The following is an 18,843-nucleotide window of genomic DNA, read 5'->3' as shown; positions in this document are numbered from 1 at the left end:
GTGGTACTGGCACAAAAATAGACCAATGGAACAGAATAGAGAACCCAGAAATGGGCCCTCAACTCTATGGTCAACTAATATTTGACAAAGCAGGAAAGACTATCCACTGGAAAAAGAACAGTCCAATATCTATCTGGGACAGTCCAATTTCTAAAAAGAACAGCACCAATAAATGGTGCTGGGAAAATTGGACAGCCAATGCAGAAGAATGAAACTAGACCATTCTCTTACACCATACACAAAGATAAACTCAAAATGGATGAAAGATCTAAATGTGAGACAAGAATCCATCAAAATCCTAGAGGAGAACAGAGGCAACACCCATTTTGAACTTGGCCACAGCAACTTCTTGCAAGATACATCCATGAAGACCAGGAAAACAAAAGCAGAAATGAATTATTGGGACTTAATCAAGATAAAAAGCTTCTGCACAGCAGAAGAAACAGTCAACAAAACTAATTGACAGCCTACAGAATGGGAGAAGATATTTGCAAATGACATATCAGGTAAAGGGCTAGTATCTAAGATCTATAAAGAACTTATTAAACTCAACAGCAAAGAAACAAACAATCCAATCATGAAATGGGCAAAAGACATGAACAGAAATTTCACAGAGGAAGACATAGACATGGCCAACACGCACATGAGAAAATGCTCCGCATCACTGGCCATCAGGGAAATACCAATCAAAACCACAATGAGATACCACCTCACACCAGTGAGAATGGGGAAAATTAACAAGACAGGAAACAACAAATGTTGGAGAGGATGTGGAGAAAGGGGAAGCCTCTTACACTGTTGGTGGGAATGTGAACTGGTGCAGCCACTCTGGAAAACTGTGGAGGTTCCTCAAAGAGTTAAAAATAGAGCTACCCTACAACCCAGCAATTGCACTGTTGGGGATTTACCCCAAAGATACAGATGCAGTGAAACGCTGGGACACCTGCACCCCAATGTTTACAGCAGCAATATCCACAATAGCCAAACTGTGGAAGGAGCCTCGGTGTCCATCAAAAGATGAATGGATAAAGAAGATGTGGTCTATGTATACAGTGGAATATTGCTCAGCCATTAGAAATGACGAATACCCACCATTTGCTTCGACATAGATGAAACTGAAGGGTATTATGCTGAGTGAAGTAAGTCAATCGGAGAAGGACAAACATTATATGGTCTCATTTGGGGAATATAAAAAATAGTGAAAGGGAATAAAGGGGAAAGGAGAGAAAATGAGTGGGAAATATCAGAGAGGGTAACAGAACATGAGAGCCTCCTAACTCTGGGAAATGAACAAGGAGTAGTAGAAGGGGAGGTGGGTGGGGAGTTGGGGTAACTGGGTGATGGGCACTGAGGGGGCACTGGACAGGATGAGCACTGGGTCTTATGCTACATGTTGGCAAATCGAACTCCAATTAAAAAAAATACAAAAAAAAAAAAAAAAAAGAAGAAGCCAGAAAAAAAAAAGAGACATTTATTGCATGACTTGATTTATATAAAGTTCAACAATGGGCAAAACTATAGTTTAATGATTAGAGATTTGTTCTCCAAGGGAAAAAGTGACAGGTAAAAGGAAGCATATATTATGAAAGTCAAGTAGAGTTTACTTCGGGGGCAGGGATGGTGACCCAGGTTTTGGTAATTGGTTATAGACACAATTTCCTGGTTGTTCACTTTGCACTTCATAATATTTCATTGGGCTTTATATTCTTGTTTTATGTACTCCTCAACAAAATAGATTTTAAATACAAAAATAAAATAAAAAAGAATATAAAGAGCAGAACTAAGCATCACAACTGACCTTTGATAATATGCTCTGCCTCTTGAAACAGAGAAAACCTTCCAGCCTGAAAAAATATGATTTATTCTTTTCTTACTGCCTTGCCCCTTGTTCAGAGACATGGGGTCAATACCAACTACAAACTGGGATGCCATTTCTTTACTACTATATTGATTTGTTCTATTTCTCCAAGACACAATTGTCCATAGGTAGGGAATTAGGGAGGCACATTACATTCTCCAATCTCAAACTAGTATACAATTTACAGATGAGAATGGAGATAAATCATTTATGCTAATAGCAGTTTGTGTGTGTGTGTGTGTGTGTGTGTGTGTGTGTGCGCGCGCGCATATGATCTGTATTGGTTCATAGTATAAGCACCTGAGACAGTCGGGGTATGATAAGAACCATCCTCAGTGGAGTAGAGCTGTCCTGATCTAACACATACAAGATTCTAGAAATTTCACTGAGGTCTCTTCACTTTGATCACTTAAATCTGAGAAGGAATAGTCCCATGACCAAGAGCAGAATATGCATTCTCCACCCTCTATTGTCAGACACTAGGTATGGAGAGACTATTCTAGACAGAATCAACAATGAAAAATAAGCAACAGATGCAATGGAACGCTACCTTGAAGACTCAGAGGAAGACTGACACTTGTGGGAAGCAAAGTAAATGTAACAAAGTTGTTTGGAACCCTTAGCAGGGCCCAGACAGTAAAAAACTGACACAAAAACAGAAAGCCATATGCAGCAAGTACTAGTTAATAGTCGGACCAGTGGCTTCTGGTGCTATGCGTTAGTGCTTTCTTATGTGATTTAATTTATCCTTTAGGAAAATTCCATGAGAGTGTCATTATGCACATATGGTGAATGAAGAAAGGTCCTCAGGGAGGTTATGTAACTAGGATCATTTTCTACTGCTGATACAAACCCTGATCTATCCAGTTCTAAGAGCTGTGCCCTTGATCACTGTGCTGGGTGTGATAGGAGAGCCAGGAAATCAAAGTGCAGAATTAATGCATCACCCTTTTTTGGACTGAGCTGAGATGAAAAATGCTTTCACCTCCCCAATCCAAACCTGTAACAAGACTGGGCAAAACAGAACCAAAATTGTTTTAATTTATAGCTGAGCATGAAATCAGGAAAAGAAAATCTTAAGTTACCAAAGTCAAAATAAGCAAGGGCTGAAGAGCTGGGGTGGGGACTCTGAATGCCTGGACAAAAAGGGCATCTGGAAGGAGGGCACTGTAGGTAGGAAGGTTGGAACCCAGCGAACTACATAGAATGGAGATTCAGAGTGGATTTGCCTACAAACACATTGGGACTAGAAACACATTGCCCACTGGCTTGAGTCGATGCCAAGGAACCAGCCAAGTGCCCAGTCAGGACCCAAAATGAGCCATTTGAGAGAAGTCAGAACCCCACCTGAGACTATAAGGTTCGAATTCTCACCACCTGAAAAATGCAGGGAAATTAGCGTAAATACTGGCCCAAAACCAGTGCAACCCATCCATGCAACTCTGGCTGTGGCTGAAGGGGAACCGTTGCAATGGAATATACCTTCCACAAAAGTTCTGAAGATATACGTATACTGTAGATTGTACCGGGACAAATTCTGGCATCACTTTCAGATTATAAAGACAAAAAATATAATTGTAAGCTTTCAATCAGGAAAAGTAGTCTTTCTATATAGAGAGAAAAATTGAACTGGCATTACTTTTCTCCTCCTACATTAAAGACTAGATAACATTGGCTTCATTTTTCTTCTTTTAATTTAGTTCATTTTTTTACATAAGTAATTTATTCTTAAGAATCAAAACTCCAGAGGAGCACCTGGGTGGCTCTGTTGATTAAGCATCCGACTCTTGGTTTCAGCTCAGGTCATGATCTCAGGGTGGTGGGATTGAGCCCCACATCGGGCTCTGTGCTCAGTGTGGAGTTCGCTTTAGATTCTCTCTCCTTCTCCTTCCCGTATTCTCTATCTCAAATAAATAAGTAAAATGTTTAAAAAAATAAAAATAAATAAATATCCAAAAGACATCAAAGGTTATGGAGAGAAAGTATCCCTTCTATCTTCTCTGCAAGTAACCGAGTGCTGTTGGTGCTGTTATTGTACTGACGTCCTATTCCTGCTGTAAGAAACAACCACAATTTAGTGGCTTAAAACAACAGAAAGTGTATCTTCTAATTCAGAAGTCTAAAATAGGTCTCACTGTATTAAAATTAAGGTGTGGACAGAGCTATGTCCCTCTGGAGGCTTTAGGGGAGAATCTGTTTTGGCTAGAATGCCTGCCTATTTGATAGTAGATTCACAAATATTGCTTTTTTCTTTTTTGATTTACATTGTCTTAGTACACATTTGCCCATTCTTTTACTTTAAACCTTTCTAAATAATCTTATTTTAAATATGCCTCTTAAATAGAACACAGAGTTGGGCTTTCTTTGTTTTAAAACTTATAGTAGTTTTTTTGGTAATGGGCAACTTTAGCCAACTTAAATTAATTGACATGAGCAGTTACGTTTGGCATTATTTTGTATCATTTTACAATATGTATATAATAAAGTAGGAAACAAAAACATTAAAATAATGTAACTTCAGGGGAAAAAAACAAGCCATTAGCCAACTTATTTAGGAAAATTAATTACAGTAAAAAAAAGATAAATGATGGGACGCCTGGGTGGCTCAGTGCTTGAGCATCTATCTTCGGCTTAGGGCATGATCCCAGGGTCCTGCATTGGGCTCCCCGCAAGGAGCCTGCTTCTCCCTCTGCCTGTGTCTCTGCCTCTCTCTCTCTCTTTGTCTTTCGTGAATAAATAAATAAAATCTTTTTTAAAAAAGGATAAATGATAAGAACAAAGTAGTCACTGATATTTAGAAATTGAGTTATTTTTTTTAACTCAAAGCAAATGTATTTTTTAAGATTTTATTCATTCATTTGACAGAGAGAGAAAGAGTGCACAAGCAGGGGGAGTGGCAGGCAGACAGAGAGGGAGAAGCAGGGCCCTATGGAGCAGGGAGCAGGACCCCAGGATCATGATCTGAGCTGAAGGCAGATGCTTAACTGACTGAGCCACCCAGATGCCCCTTGAAGCAAATGAATTTTAAACTCTTTGTAAAATGAGTTTTCTCTTTGGAGAAAAATATAATTTACTTCAAAATAAATTATATATAAAATTAGGAAAATCTATTATTATAGAAGAAATAATGTTACATTAGAAATTAAAATTAAAGTTTATTAATTTTAAAAGAATAGTAATAAATCCATTACAAGTTAGCATAAATAACATTAAAAAATCTCTTTAATGTCTGGCTTAATGAAAGATAATTGGACTCTCACACCCACTTCTGCAGTCTGTTATAGCATAATGTTTTGGTTGAAATATGTGAAGAAAATCCAGCTTCACAAAGATATGAGATAGAAAATGGAAAGCTATTTTAAGAGCCTTTTCAGATCATTGTAGATAGTCTTCTTTGGTACCAAACCAACAGTGGTAGTTTCTTGAAGGTTAGTTCCATTGTAGACCATGAAACAATATCATTGAACTTGTACTCTGTTAAAATAAAAATACATTAAAATACATTGGTCTTTCAGTCTGAATGGATCTTTTACTCATGCATGATTTTGTAATATGCATCAGATATTTGGAAAATAGTGACTCCCTGGATTATGCAGGACTTCCGGATGTTGGTACAATTCACTGGACAGTTTTTAAAATATCAAATTTTTAAAATACCACCACCATTCTTATCAGAAAAGTCTCAGTACTGGAAGCCCATGGTGGCATACACAAATTTTCTGAAAGTAAATTTTTACTGAAAAATCTGGAGTTTATCTATGGCAGTATATACTGTCAGTTATTTTCCTTGAAGGCCTGTTACTTTATGGAAAATGTTTGCCATAGACCTAAGCCTGAAAACACTTAGTTTGTCTTCTCAGTTGTCCTTTTATGTAAAAAATGGTGTTCTGTGGTATGAGGTAGGGGGAGGCATGGGGAGCAGTGCATTCCATTTGCAACTTCATCACAGAAGTGCTTTTCTTTAAGATAGCCATCATGTATTTCCGTATTTTTTAAAGTTAAATTCAAGTTAGTTAACATAGTAGTGTAGGATTGGTTTCGGGAGTAGAATTTAGTGATTCATCACCTATGTGTAACACGCAGTGCTCATCATAACAAGTGCCCTTCTTAATGCCCATCACCCATCTAGCTCATCTCCTTACCCAACCCCCCTCCTCACCAGCAACCCTCTGTTTTTTCTCTATAGTTAAGAGTCTCTTATGGTTTGCCTGACTCTCTGTTTTTATCTTATTTTATTTTTCCTTCTTTCTTAAATTTCACATGAGTCAAACCGTATAATATTTGACTTTCTCCGACTTACTTTGCTTAGTATAATTCACACTAGTTCCATCCACATTGTTGTAAATGGCAAGATTACATTCTTTTTGATAGCTGAGTAGAAACATTTTATGTGTTCTTCCCGTTTTATCAAAGAATATGAAAAAAGATGTATACTTGAGGGTCAGTAGTTAATAACTTTAACTTTACTGCTTCATCAGGGACATTCTTAAGTGAAACTGGCATTTTAATTAATTTATTCATTTTACTACAAGTGCACGGCAATGGAGAATGCAAAAACTAACTACTAGTGCAGTTTGATGTAAGTGCCTGCCTAGGTTCATGCTAAGGCACCATACTTTTATTTACCATTTCTTTTCACCATCAATGCACACGTCAACATTATTCCAGGACAAACTATGGGATTCAGAAAGATCATTTAATATTTTTCATATTTCACTTGCATTATTGCTAATCATTCAGATACAAGATCTTCTTTCAGTAGTCGGTACTGATACTATTAGATAAATACAAACAAAACAGTATGTCCAACAATGTCTGTAGATTTGAGCATTTGTAAGGAAAAAGTACAACTCTGCAGATGAATTATTAACTGAGTCTTCATGTTTGCAACTACATCTTTAATTCAACAAGTTATTTTATTATTGGAAAGTGCTACAATTTTGTTTACTGATTTTTCAACCAGTGGAAGCTATTGCAAACAGGACCTTTAGCTCTTAGACTTCAGGGTATGTATTCAGCAATGTCAACTTACTAGTTTCTAGGCTTTTGTGTGCTTTTCTCTAGCCAACACAATATGATAACCTACTCTATATGATGCTTCACTGACTTTATCATTTGTAGTTTGAAAAGCTGTAACAAAGAATTCTTTTTTTTTACTTTAGAGAGCTCATCACATCCATATGCAAAATGTATATGTATTTATTTTTCTTTAAACTCTGAACAATTGATCTTAAGATGCCTGAACTTAACTGGCACCATAATACTGTTTTAAAAATATTCAACTCACCGTCAAGAAGTATACATTGCTATTTCTTTATGCTTCCTTTGTATCCTATACCTGCTGACAACTACTTTGGGCACAATTCCATGCATCTTGTGCATTGGGGTTTGAGCTTTTTCCCAATTTACTGAAAAAAGAATTTGTGTTTTTGTTACTTGCTTTTTGTGTTGTTTTGGGATGATTTCCAGGAGAAGGGGACATGCCAGTACCATATGGACACCTTTGCTGGAAATCACCACAAAAATATTTTATTGTACTATAAATAGGATAAATCACACAAATTCCTGAAGATACAGCTTCATTCTATATCATAAATGTAATACCCATATAACCATCATGGGTAAAAAATGGAACCAATCCAGAACCCTAGAGGTCTACATCATGCCCCCTCCCAAACCCCCTTTTCCCCAGCTTTATTGAGATATAATTGACATAAGACATTGTGTACATTTAAGTATAGTGTGATGATTTATATATGTATACATTGTGGGATTATTATCACAATAGGGTTAGTCAGCACATCCTAACCTCCCTGCTTTCTGATTTCTAACAGATGGATTAGTTTTGCCAGCTTTTGATTTTTGTGTAAGTGAAATTATACAGTCTATACTATTTTGTATCTGTCTTCTTTTGTTCAACGTTATGTGTGTGAAGTTCACTCTTTGATGGACATAATAACAATTTATTATCCATTCTACTATTGATAAATATTTGGGGGTCATTAGGGATGATGCTTCTGTGAATACACTTGTATGTTACATTTTTATGCACAGATGTACACATTTTTATGCATATACCAAGGAGTAGAATTACTGGGTCATAAGTATATATAGTTTCAACTTAGCACTATCAAGAAGTTCTCCAAAGGAGTTTGAATTTAAATTTTACCTTGGTAACTAGAAAGGTGGGAACTATTATATATAATATTGGCTTTTGCTTAGTCTTTTTTGGGAACTCCTTATTCAAGAATCATGCCCAGTTTTCTTGGGAGTTTTCTGTCTTTTTATTAGAAATATGGAGAAATTCTTTAAGTATTCTGGATATGACCATTTTGTAGATTATATGTATTGCAATTAATTTTATACCCTCTGTGCTTTGCCTTTTCATTCTGCTAGTGATATCTTTTGATTATACAAAGTTCAAAATTTTAATGTTGTCCAGTTTATAAACCTTTTCTTTTATGGCTTATGCTTTTTGTATCCAGTTAGAAATCTTTTTCTATTCAAAAGTCACAAAGGTACCCTCCTATCTTTACCTTCCTTTTTTTTTTTAATTTTTCACATTTAGATCTACAATTCACCTAGAATTTATTCTTGTATATGGTGTGAGGCTAAAGTCAAGATTTTTTCCATATGATATACAATTAACCCGGAGCCATGTATTAAAAAGACCAAAGACCTACTTTCTTCATAACATTGCAGTGTCACATCTGTTATAAATCAAGTGGCTAAATATGTGGAGTGAGAGAGAAAGGGAGAGGGAAAGGCAGAAAGAGAGCAAGAGAGAGAGAGAATCAATATGTTCTTATATTTATTTCATTGCAGAAATAAATATAAGAATATTTTGCAAGACCATAAGGAAATATAAGTGTTCACATTGAAAAGGCATACTACTTTCCAAATTCAGAAGGCTTAGACGCAAAATGATATTTTAAATTACCACAAATGACAAGGAGTTCATTAAAAACATCACAGAATAGAGAAGATGGTCAAACACAGAGGAATGAGCATTTGACTAGTATCAGCTTCTCCCCAGCAATGATGGATACTAGAAAACAATAGAAGGCCTTCCAAGTTTTTTTTTTAAATTTTTATTTATTTATGATAGTCACAGAGAGAGAGAGAGAGAGAGAGAGAGAGAGAGAGAGAGGCAGAGACACAGGCAGAGGGAAAAGCAGGCTCCATGCACCGGGAGCCCGACGTGGGATTCGATCCCGGGTCTCCAGGATCACGCCCTGGGCCAAAGGCAGGCGCCAAACCGCTGCACCACCCAGGGATCCCAGGCCTTCCAAGTTTTAATGAAAAATGAATTTCAACCCAAATCATATATTTAGCTAAATAATCAATCAAGCATGAAGTCCCTGTAAGGACTCAAATGGTGTGTTTTGTGTTTTGTGTATGTGAACTTTTTAAAATAAGTTACTAGAAAATGTACCTCAGTACATAAAGGTTACAAAAAAGAAACAAGTATGTGAGATAGGAAAAAAAAAAGAAAAAAGAAAAGGAAGGAAAGAAGGAAGAATATAGGATTAAGGAGGGGTTTGCACAATATTCCAGAAGTACTGGGAATATTCTATTTGCTAAACTGGGTGGTAAGTACATGGGGATTCAACTTATTACTCAAGAAAACATACATAGGCCATTAACCATAAAAGATTCTATTCATCTTTCCTCCTTTCCTTCCCAGAGGCAACCACTATCCTAATAAAATGCTATATATTGTGTGCATGTGTACATATAAATAGTACAAAATATTGCATTGAGGTTTTTTTTTTCAAATTTAGATAAATGGTAGTATACTCTAGGTATCATCTGGAGCCTACTTGTTAGTTTGGTGTATGTTGTCAAGATCTATCCAGGATCTTTCCATGCCCATTTTAAAGATGAGAACATTAAAACCCAGGAAGTCAAAAGTCTAGAGAGACCTACAATACGGAGAGGTTCACGCACTGGTGAGAAGTACATCAAGAATTTGAATTGTGACACTACACTATATACTTTCTGTCTTAGATCTAATTAATTCATTTTACATGCCATCAAATAAATAGACTTCTGTTTATTTTTCCTTTTTTTTTTTGATATTACAATGGTGTCATGAATGTCTTCTACCAGAGTCCTCAGACACTTTTATCACTTACATGAGTATCTGCATTTTTAATTGCATCAGATCCTGCCAAACTGCTTTCCCAAGAAGTTTGAACCAGTTTCTTCACATTATTATCAATTTTTCTTATTTTCAGATTTTAGTATCTATCAATTACTGATGGTTGGGAAATGGTATTTCCTTTTTAATTTGCATTTTTCTGATTTTAAGTGATGCTAACATTTTGGCTATTTGGGTCTCCTTTTCTATGAGTTGACTGTTGAAATTCTTTGTCCACTTTTCTGTTGGACTCTGACTTTTTCTTTATTGATTGGTGCAAGGTATTATATATATTTGAGAAAAATAATTCATACATGTTCTAAATATTTTTTCTCAGTCAATGGTTTGTCTTTTAACTTTGTGTTTGGTGTCTTTTGTGTTACAAAAATGTTTTTAAATCAAATGTGGTCCAGTGTGTCAGTCTTTCCTTTATGGACTGTGGTTTTTTGGTTTTGTTTGTTTGTTTGTTTTACATATGGTTATTTTTCAGGGGAAGCATAGTATTTATCTTACAAACTTTTTTTGCTTACTGTTATTATTATTTTTCACTTTCAGATAACTACCAAGTGGTCTTCCAGACTGCCTATACAGTCTCTTGTCAAAGTGAAGGCGTGTGCGACAGCACAGATGCTAGAAAAAAACCTCAGACTAAAGTGGATATTACATGGATTCTTCTACTGCGCTACTATATTCATCTGCAAAGGATTAATAATATGAGCAAACTTCTAGGTAGATTTTTGATATGTTAAGAACACATTCTTTTCCATTTCTTGTTTAAGTCAAGCTTCTTATTTAGAATTGTAAAATGCTTTTGACATCTTTTGGAATGAATTCTTATGAGACTGTGGAAATTTCAGGGGTTCTTGAGATACACAGATCTTTGGGTAGAATAGTATTGCAACATAACTGACTTCCTTTGGCATTCTATATATTTTATTTCATGTATTTAAAAATATTATTGTATAGATTTATCCAGAGGCTTCCCAAGACAGCCACTCCATTGAGTTGTTTTGTTTTGTTTAGTTTTTTGTTGTATTATTAATGTTGTCTGAAGAACATCCAGAAAAACTGGTATAGTCTGCCTCACATCAGTCCTTCTTGTATTTGTGCCAATGTATGTTGTGTTTTATCTGTGGACATAAAATTGGTGATTTCATGTTATTCATTACGGCAAATAGTCGGAAAAGACAGTTTGACCCATGTCAAGGCCCAGTGGAGAAACCAGCCAGAGCGACTAAGCACAGCTACGAGGTGTTAGCAGTGGGATAGACAAGCCTCAGAAAGGTGTCAGGTGTAAAAGGTACATTATGAAAAAGGCAAGAATAAAAGAAGTTCAATGGCAAAGGATGTGGACATGAGCCAGTACAGTACACTCTGGCAGTGCCTGCCCCATAGCAACTCAGCTCACCTTTGAATTCACCTGCTGGCACTTGACATGTCACACACCCACATTTTACTCCTTTTCTGCTCTGAGCTCTTCCTGAAACTACTGAGACTTACTCATCCCACTGTCAGGACAGCCCAAAGTGCCAGGGATTCCACACATACTAATGAGGTAGGGAACCGTAGAAAACATTCCACCTTCCCGGTCCCAGATGCTTCTACAGGTGATTTTCCAGAAGTTCCTCAGCAGGACTGAGCCCTTCTTGTCCAAAGCTGCAGCCCACCCATTAACTCACTTTCATTGGCTCTTTTCTCCATCACACTTTGTTCATTCTCTCACTTACGCCCCTAAAGATCACTTTTCAAATAAATTACCTGCACCTAAATTCTTGCTTTAAGATCTTTGTTTGGGATGAGTCCCAAATAAGATGACTACATAGAATATTTTGCATTGTCAAGACTTAAAGCTTACAGCAATATTCTCATATCCTTCTGAAATTTTCTTTCATTCCTGGGGCAAAAAGCAATTCCATGAGTGTATAAGCTTTAAAAATGGAGGAATTACACTGACAGACACTAGCTGAAGTGGTGTGAATTACAGCGATAGCAGTTAATGAGCAAATATCAACAATACTGAGACTGTTCTGTTACCTAACATGATTCTAAATTAAGGTATTTTTCTTCCCTAAGCATCTCCAAAGCCAGGATCTGGAATTTCTTTGCCAGATGACACACTTCTCACATCCCTTTTCAACTGTGGGCTGATTTTACGCCAAAAAGAAATGCATTTTTTCCTTAAAAGATTTTTACAGCTGTATTCTTCCTCCTGTATTGATGAATTTCCAAAAGAACTATGTCAAGGATTGGAAAACTCTGGTTTTTCAGAAAATATCTTATATGACTCAGTCAAGGTACTGTTTCCAAACATTATATATTTTTATAAAACTTCTTAGAACCAGTATATTTCTGAAGGAAGAAGCACATTTGAGAAAACTCAAGTGGACATAGTGTATTATAAATTTCCAATATGTATTTATGAAATGAAAAAATCAAGTCATTTCCATTGAATTCTTTCCAAACAAAAAATCAGTCCTTTATTTTCAATTATCTTGACTTTGGAATCCATCATATAGTGCTTTCATTTTTATGATTATAGACTTGTCCATACCAGACTTGCCCATATTTCATATCCTAGAGAAGTGACCTGAAAATGTGACTTCTTCCAAATTGAGAAATTTTGGTTATCTTATCCTGCTAGATTGTTGGGTAGATAATAATATTTTTTTTTTAAAAAATCACTCTTTTGAGCAAAAGAGTGAGGTAACCTAATAAATTGTGATTTCAAAAAGCAGTGGAAAATCTAAGATATTTAAGAATTCATTTAAATGTGATTCTTAGGGTTATGGAGTTGTTCTCAGGGCAGTGTATTAAAACCCACATGGGAGGATTTTTGAATTAGTTCCCAGATACTAGGGATGAGCACGCCCAATATTCAACATCCCTCTTTCTTGCCCACATTATAAGTCATTTGAGAAATAAGGAGTTTAAGAGTTTGGGATTAAAAAATTACCCACCCTTATGAGTCATAATGTTGACCTTGCAGGATATTATTTATATTTACTGGTAAATGGTCTTCCTAAAAGCAAACAGCAAAATGGACAGATTTTACCAATCCAGTTGTGTTTGTTTTTTTGTTTGTTTGGTTGGTTTGGTCATTACAGGCCCCCTTAAAATCTGTGTGGATACAGACCCCTTTAAAATCTGTCTCATGAAGAAGTAGAGGATAGTCACTCCCTACAAAGAGAACACTCACTCCCTACAAACCATTCTCTTTCTTTTCCAAGAGGAAACAGCATAGCTATACATATCCAACATTTTTTTCCCCCAAATTCACCAATCAAGTAGCTCTCCAGGGCTACTGGGAGTGAAAGGGAGTGAAAGGAAGCAGAAAGGCCAGTAATGTACTATGAATGTCTGGCACTCTGTAGGGTAGTAAGCAGCAGGAATGGGGTAAAATCATTTCCATCTAACACCAGATTCCGATTCATCCCTCCAGAAATTCTGACTACTTTTGGGGATAACTGCCATGTGTTGCAGACGCCTCAGAAATTCTGGCATAGGAGGCAGAGAATGAGAAGGTGGAGAACTATAGTTTTAGTGAATGTATTCTTTGATTATTTTGTATGAGTCTGGAAACTAATAGGTGTGATTTCTTAAATACTGTTCTGAAAAGAACTCTACTTGAGTATTTTAGGATTAAGGGCAGCCTACCATTACCCATTTCCTAAGCATGATGTTCCAAATGTAGAACCTTGAATGCATTGTAAATATATGTGAAATTTCTAATGGCAGCAGCGTTATCAAAGATTGTTGTACTCTGTTTGCTCTTTTAAAAAAAAAATAATTAGTGTAACACTCTCCCAGAATAATCAGCTCTAGAGATCACTGTCACTTGTCTGACAGGTGCAAGCCACCTCATCATGTGTTCGTTTCACTGGGGTAGACAGCTAATGAGCATAGAGCCTTTTGGATTTTTTTTTTAAATAAACTGCAAGCTTGGCTGATTTTTATAATAACGTTTTTGAGCTTTTAATCACTCAGGAGGCTATTTCAATCAAATTCTTTCTATAATTTGATACTTAATCCTGCTTTTCCTCCATAAAGAAGTAGATGTCTTTCCAGAGCGATCATTGCTAGGTGCCAGGCTCATCAGTGTGTGCGTCTGCATATTGTTAGGTCTATTGAAGCTCTGTCATGGAAAAACAAAGGTGCCAAACAAATTACATTAAAAATTCCAAGAAAAAAAGATATGATTAAAATTATGCACAATGCTGGGTTATTCATGTTTAGACTCTGTTGTAAGGTCAAATAATTGACTAGTATAAAGTGATTTGTTGTTTATAGGACTGTGGCAAACAAGACTTCTCCTGGTAGGACTGTTATTTCATTTCTTTCAAAGAATAAATCAAACATATCGAAAATATTCAGTGTATAGTCCATCAATTAGCATATATACTTAATTTCATTAGTGATTGGAGTTTATGTTTTTTTAAAGATAATGGAAAATTAATGTCTATTTTGATACTGACTTTTGTTACAATTTAGCATTCTTAGACCGTCATGTTAGTAAATGCTGTATACATTGAAATAGTAAATCTTTTCCTTATTTTTTCTTCTTTGTTATTAAATATGAGTTCTTTGCTAAAATAGTTGTCAGAACCTCTGAAAGGCACTCAGATATGAAAAAATATGAGAAATTATTTTTTGAATCGATTATTTACCTGATTTTTTTTAATTTACCTGATTTTTTGGTGAACTGCCTGACAGAATTAATCTTTGTTGAGTATTTTTAAATGATTATTTAAACCTAATGATCTTGTTCATTGTTTATTTTGCTCATGCTTTTCATATCATAGAGCTAATAAATGAGGATTCTGGCTTATATGCTTTTATGATGATAGTCTCTAGATATTTTTGGAAAGCTTTCTTCTTTAATATTACCTTTCAGTCATGAAATATTTTTTTGTTAATCAGTAGACAACTTGAAAGGTCAGTGTCTTTATTTCTCTTTTTATTTTATTTTGAAGACTCTCATTGACAGTGTTATATTATATCTTGAATAAGCTCAGAAATAGTGGAAGGTACAAAGCCTTACAGAAATACCAGGCATTTTTTACTGGCTACTTCAATGTTCCCCTTCATCAAACCTTAAGATAACCTTAGATGTCAAAAGTTCCATGGAAGAATTGCTTCCCAGATACCATGCTATAATCTTGGGAATTACAACAAGTTCATTTTGAAAATAGTTTGCACTCCATTAAAGAAGGTTTTTTTCAGATTTGAGGTATTATTAACACTATTATTATCTCTCTGGCTAGACTGTTATTTTTTTGGGCAGCAACCATGCTTTGCTTTCTCAGCTACTTTTAAAAAACTAAATAATTTATGAAATTTCCAATTGCATTCTACACTACATGTTACCTGAAAATTTCTTTTTTTTAACAAATTATTTTTTTATTGGTGTTCAATTTACCAACATACAGAGAAACACCCATGCTCATCCCGTCAAGTGTCCCCCTCAGTACCCGTCAACCACTCACCCCCACCACCCACCCTCCTCCCCTTCCACCACCCCTAGTTCGTCTCCCAGAGTTAGGAGTTTATGTTCTGTCTCCCTTTCTGATATTTCCCACACATTTCTTCTCCCTTCCCTTATATTCCCTTTCACTATTATTTATATTCCCCAAATGATGAGAACATACACTATTTGTCCTTCTCCGATTGACTTACTTCACTCAGCATAATACCCTCCAGTTCCATCCACGTTGAAGCAAATGGTGGGTATTTGTCATTTCTAATGGCTGAGTAATATTCCATTGTATACATAAACCACATCTTCTTTATCCAGTCATCTTTCGATGGACACCGAGGCTCCTTCCACAGTTTGGCTATTGTGGACATTGCTGCTACAAACATCGGGATACAGGTGTCCCGGCGTTTCATTTCATCTGAATCTTTGGGGTAAATCCCCAACAGTGCAATTGCTGGGTGATAAGGCAGGTCTATTTTTAACTCTTAGAGGAACCTCCACAACAGTTTTCCAGAGTGGCTGCACCAGTTCACATTCCCACCAACAGTGTAAGAGGGATCCCTTTTCTCCGCATCCTCTGCAACATTTGTGGTTTCCTGCCTTGTTAATTTTCCCCATTCTCACGGGTGTGAGGTGGTATCTCATTGTGGTTTTGATTTGTATTTCCCTGATGGCAAGTGATGCGGAGCATTTACTTATGTGCTTGTTGGCCGTGTCTATGTCTTCCTCTGTGAGATTTCTCTTCATGTCTTTTGCCCATTTCATGATTGGATTGTTTGTTTCTTTGGTGTTGAGTTTAATAAGTTCTTTATAGATCTTGGAAACTAGCCCTTTATCTGATACATCATTTGCAAATATCTTCTCCAATTCTGTGGTTGTCTTTTAGTTTTGTTGACTGTATCCTTTGCTGTGCAGAAGCTTCTTATCTTGATGAAGTCCCAATAGTTCATTTTTGCTTTTGTTTCTTTTGCCTTCATGGATGTATCTTGCAAGAAGTTACTGTGGCTGAGTTCAAAAAGGGTGTTGCCTGTGTTCTCCTCTAGGATTTTGATGGAATCTTGTCTCACATTTAGATCTTTCATCCATTTTGAGTTTATCTTTGTGTATGGTGAAAGAGAGTGGTCTAGTTTCATTCTCCTGCATGTGGATGTCCAATTTTCCCAGCACCATTTATTGAAGAGACTGTCTTTCTTCCAATGGATAGTCTTTCCTCCTTTATTGAATATTAGTTGACCATAAAGTTGATGGTCCACTTCTGGGTTCTCTGTTCTTTTCCATTGATCTATGTGTCTGTTTTTGTGCCAGTACCACACTGTCTTGATGACCACAGCTTTGTAGTACAACCTGAAATCTGACATTGAGATGCCCCCAGCTATGGTTTTCTTTTTTAAAATTCCCATGGCTATTCGGGGTCTTTTCTGATTCCACACAAATCTTAAAATAATTTGTTCTAACTCTCTGAAGAAAGTCCATGGTATTAGGATAAGGATTGCATTAAACGTGTAAATTGCCCTGGGTAACATTGACATTTTCACAATATTAATTCTGCCAATCCATGAGCGTGGAATATTTTTCCATCTCTTTGTGTCTTCCTCAATTTCTTTCAGAGGTGTTCTATAGTTTTTAGGGTATAGATCCTTACCTCTTTGGTTAGGTTTATTCCTAGGTATCTTATGCTTTTGGGTGCAATTGCAAATGGGATTGACTCCTTAAATTCTCTTTCTTTAGTCTCATTGTTAGTGTATACAAATGCCATTGATTTCTGGCACACTACCAAATTGCTGCCACACTACCAAATTGCTGGTATCCTGCAACACTACCAAATTGCTGTATGAGTTCTAGCAATCTTGGGGTGGAGGCTTTTGGGTTTTCTATGTAGAGTATCATGTCATCGGTGAAGAGGGAGAGTTTGACTTCTTCTTTGCCAGTTTGAATGCCTTTAATGTCTTTATGTTGTCTGATTGCTGAGGCTTGGACGTTCAGTACTATGCTGAATAGCAGTGGTGAGAGTGGACATCCCTGCCTTGTTCCTGATCTTAGGGGAAAGGCTCCCAGTGCTTCCCCATTGAGAATGATATTTGTGTGGGCTTTTCGTAGATGGCTTTTAAGATGTCGAGGAAAGTTCCCTCTATCCCTACACTCTGAAGAGTTTTGATCAGGAATGGATGTTCTATTTTGTCAAATGCTTTCTCTGCATCTAATGAGAGGATCATATGGTTCTCGGTTTTTCTCTTGCTGATATGATGAATCACATTGATTGTTTTATGAGTGTTGAACCAGCCTTGTGTCCTGGGGATAAATCCTACTTGGTCATGGTGAATAATTTTCTTACTGTACTGTTGGTTCCTATTGGCTAGTATCTTCTTGAGAATTTTTGCATCCATGTTCATCAGGGATATTGGTCTGTAATTCTCCTTTTTGGTGGGGTTTGTCTGGTTTTGGAATTAAGGTGATGCTGGCCTCATAGAACGAATTTGGAAGTACTCCATCTCTTTCTATCTTTCCAAACAGCTTTAGTAGAATGGGTATGATTCTTCTTTAAGCGTTTGATAGAATTCTCCTGGGAAGCCATCTGGCCCTGGACTTTTGTGTCTTGGGAGGTTTTTGATGACTGCTTCAATTTCCTCCCTGGTTATTGGCCTGTTCAGGTATTCTATTTCTTCCTGTTCCAGTTTTGGTAGTTTGTGGCTTTCCAGGAATGCATCTATTTCTTCTAGATTGCCTAATTTATTGGCATATAGCTGTTCATAATATGTTTTTAAAATCGTTTGGATTTCCTTGGTGTTGGTAGTGATCTCTCCTTTCTCATTCATGATTTTATTAATTTGAATCTTCTCTCTCTTCTTTTTAATAAGGCTGGCTAATGGTTTATCTATCTTATTAATTCTTTCAAAGAACCAACTCCTGGTTCTGTTGATCTGTTCCACAGTTCTTCTGGTCTCGATTTCGTTGAGTTCTGCTTGAGTCTTAATTAACTCTCTTCTTCTGCTGGGTGTAGGGTCCATCTGCTGTTTTTTCTCTAGCTCCTTTAGGTGTAAGGTTAGCTTTTGTATTTGAGTTCTTTCCAGTTTTTGAATGGATGCTTGTATTGCGATGTATTCCCCCCCACCCAGTACTGCTTTTGCTGCATCCCAAAGATTTTGAACGGTTGAGTCTTCATTCTCATTAGTTTCCATGAATCTTTTTAATTCTTCCTTAATTTCCTGGTTGACCCTTTCATCTTTTAGCAGGATGGTCCTTAACCTCCACGTGTTTGAGGTCCTTCCAAACTTCTTGTTGTGATTTATTTCTAATTTCAAGGCATTATGGTCTGAGAATATGCAGGGGATGATCCCAATCTTTTGGTATCGGTTCAGACCCAATTTGTGA

At 36.5% G+C, this 18,843-nt stretch overlaps 1 protein-coding gene across 10 annotated transcripts in view; it reads left to right on the top strand.

Annotated features, from left to right (window-relative positions):
* CFAP54 (cilia and flagella associated protein 54) overlaps positions 1 to 18,843 on the top strand; it is a 300,555-nt gene that overhangs the window by 223,066 nt on the left and 58,646 nt on the right. For 9 of the 10 annotated variants that reach the window (XM_041739196.1, XM_041739195.1, XM_041739192.1 and 6 more), the window contains 2 exons: positions 10,557 to 10,730; positions 12,075 to 12,295. In XM_041739196.1, coding sequence (XP_041595130.1) covers positions 10,557 to 10,730; positions 12,075 to 12,295 — 395 coding nt within the window. The remainder of the gene's footprint in view (positions 1 to 10,556; positions 10,731 to 12,074; positions 12,296 to 18,843) is intronic. The other variant, XM_041739200.1, reaches the window with a different exon arrangement.

Source organism: Vulpes lagopus, chromosome 23 (genome assembly GCF_018345385.1).
Source record: "Vulpes lagopus strain Blue_001 chromosome 23, ASM1834538v1, whole genome shotgun sequence".
Lineage (NCBI taxonomy): Eukaryota > Metazoa > Chordata > Mammalia > Carnivora > Canidae > Vulpes > Vulpes lagopus.
Note: the sequence above shows the minus strand (reverse complement) of the source record. Positions and strands in the feature narration are given on the sequence as shown.